Source organism: Atta cephalotes (genome assembly GCF_000143395.1).
Source record: "Atta cephalotes unplaced genomic scaffold scaffold00092, whole genome shotgun sequence".
In the NCBI taxonomy this organism is placed as follows: domain Eukaryota; kingdom Metazoa; phylum Arthropoda; class Insecta; order Hymenoptera; family Formicidae; genus Atta; species Atta cephalotes.
Window position 1 is genome coordinate 482,725 of NW_012130156.1, and position 1,575 is coordinate 484,299.

Consider the following 1,575-nt stretch of genomic DNA (forward strand, 5'->3'; position numbering starts at 1 on the left):
TTGGCTTAAATTCACATCTGAAGGATATGCATTAAGGAATAGGCATCGAAATTGATCAATCAAGTTGAATGTGAGAAAAATAAACTACGATTAGTCGATTTCTACGCCTACTGTTTAATCCACTACTGCTACTGCCTATTGTAAAATGGGTTTAATAGCTCCACACTAAACGCGGAAATTCTTGCAGCAAAAAAAAAGGACGCGGTAACCAATGAACACATTAGGAGCTATAAACTTATTGGCTACCGCATCACATTTTGCCATGCGGTAAGTATTTCCATTCTATTGTGCCATAAGACATACTATCACTTAAAGCAAGGTTGTGGTCCAAGCATAAAGATCTCTAGCCTAGATAAGTCGCAGCACTCAAATATGCATTCACATTTATATTCACGATAACCAATCAGAAGCATCAATGGCACTGGCGAATGCCTTTAGAGAATGTATGCTGATATTGCTGATGTATGTATGCGCAATAGCATCTTGGGCAGTTCTTCCACCTTCCACCACTATCCACCAGTTCCACTTTTCACCATGGATAGAACTTGCAAAATGGCGTCTCACTGAGACATTCCTGTATTTGTGCGTTTGTTACGAACCATTATTGATTGCGATCATTGTAATCATTTGGATCATTGGAATTGCTCTATGTGATTTTATGTTTCATCTATTAATTATTTACTAAAGTTTCATTATGGGGTAAGTAAATTGTACAAAAATTTAATTTAATATTGCATTAGCAACAAAGAGAAATTTGATCTCGATTTGATGAAAAAATGGAGAAAAATGAATATATTCTCTTTTTATCACGAAAAATTGTTTTATCAAGATATTTATTTCGACATATAATTGCAGCACATCAGATTTAGAAGATCCTGAGTGTAAACGAGAATCTTTAGGATTAGATTCTGATGCAGATGGAGTAATTGATCAAAGAAAGAAAAAAAAAGAAAACATAAGCATCATAAGCATAAGAAGGAAAAATTAATTGAAAGAGACGATGAGCGATTGGATAAGCAAGAAAGGTAATGGATATTTTTAGTTGGACATAGTATAACGTGAATTATTTCATCTTTGTTTAATATTGGCAAACAACAAGGATTTAATGATTCACTATGTTACACTGCATTCTTTCTGGAAAACATTCAATACAACTAAGTGATGCATTGATTAAAATTATAATTATAATTATATCTTTTTGTAGACGAAAACACAAAAAACACAAAAGACAGAAAAGAGATAGAAATATGGAAAATGGTACTATGGGGGAGAAAATAAACTCTAATATAGTGCATAAAGAAATTGGTATGAATGGAAAAACAAAAACTTCTATATTAGAAGTTGTCTCTACAGAAGAAAGTGAAGATGAAAAATTAATAGATCTTGATTCTGATGAAGTAGATTGTACAATCATAGAAGATGATATTGATCTCGAAGAATTAATGAAACAAAAGGTACATAAACATTTTTATGATTAATTAGAATAATTCTAGATTATGATGCACACACACACACACACACACACACACACACACACACACACACACACACACACACACACACACACACACACAC

General features: G+C 32.8%; 1 protein-coding gene across 1 annotated transcript in view; it reads left to right on the top strand.

Annotated features, from left to right (window-relative positions):
* The first annotated feature begins 694 nt into the window (after nucleotides 1-694).
* The window catches only part of LOC105624885 (alpha-enolase-like), a 15,384-nt gene continuing 14,503 nt past the window's right edge, over nucleotides 695-1,575 (top strand). Inside the window, exons 1-2 of the mRNA XM_012206235.1 lie at nucleotides 695-699; nucleotides 1,205-1,454. Coding sequence (XP_012061625.1) covers nucleotides 695-699; nucleotides 1,205-1,454 — 255 coding nt within the window. The remainder of the gene's footprint in view (nucleotides 700-1,204; nucleotides 1,455-1,575) is intronic.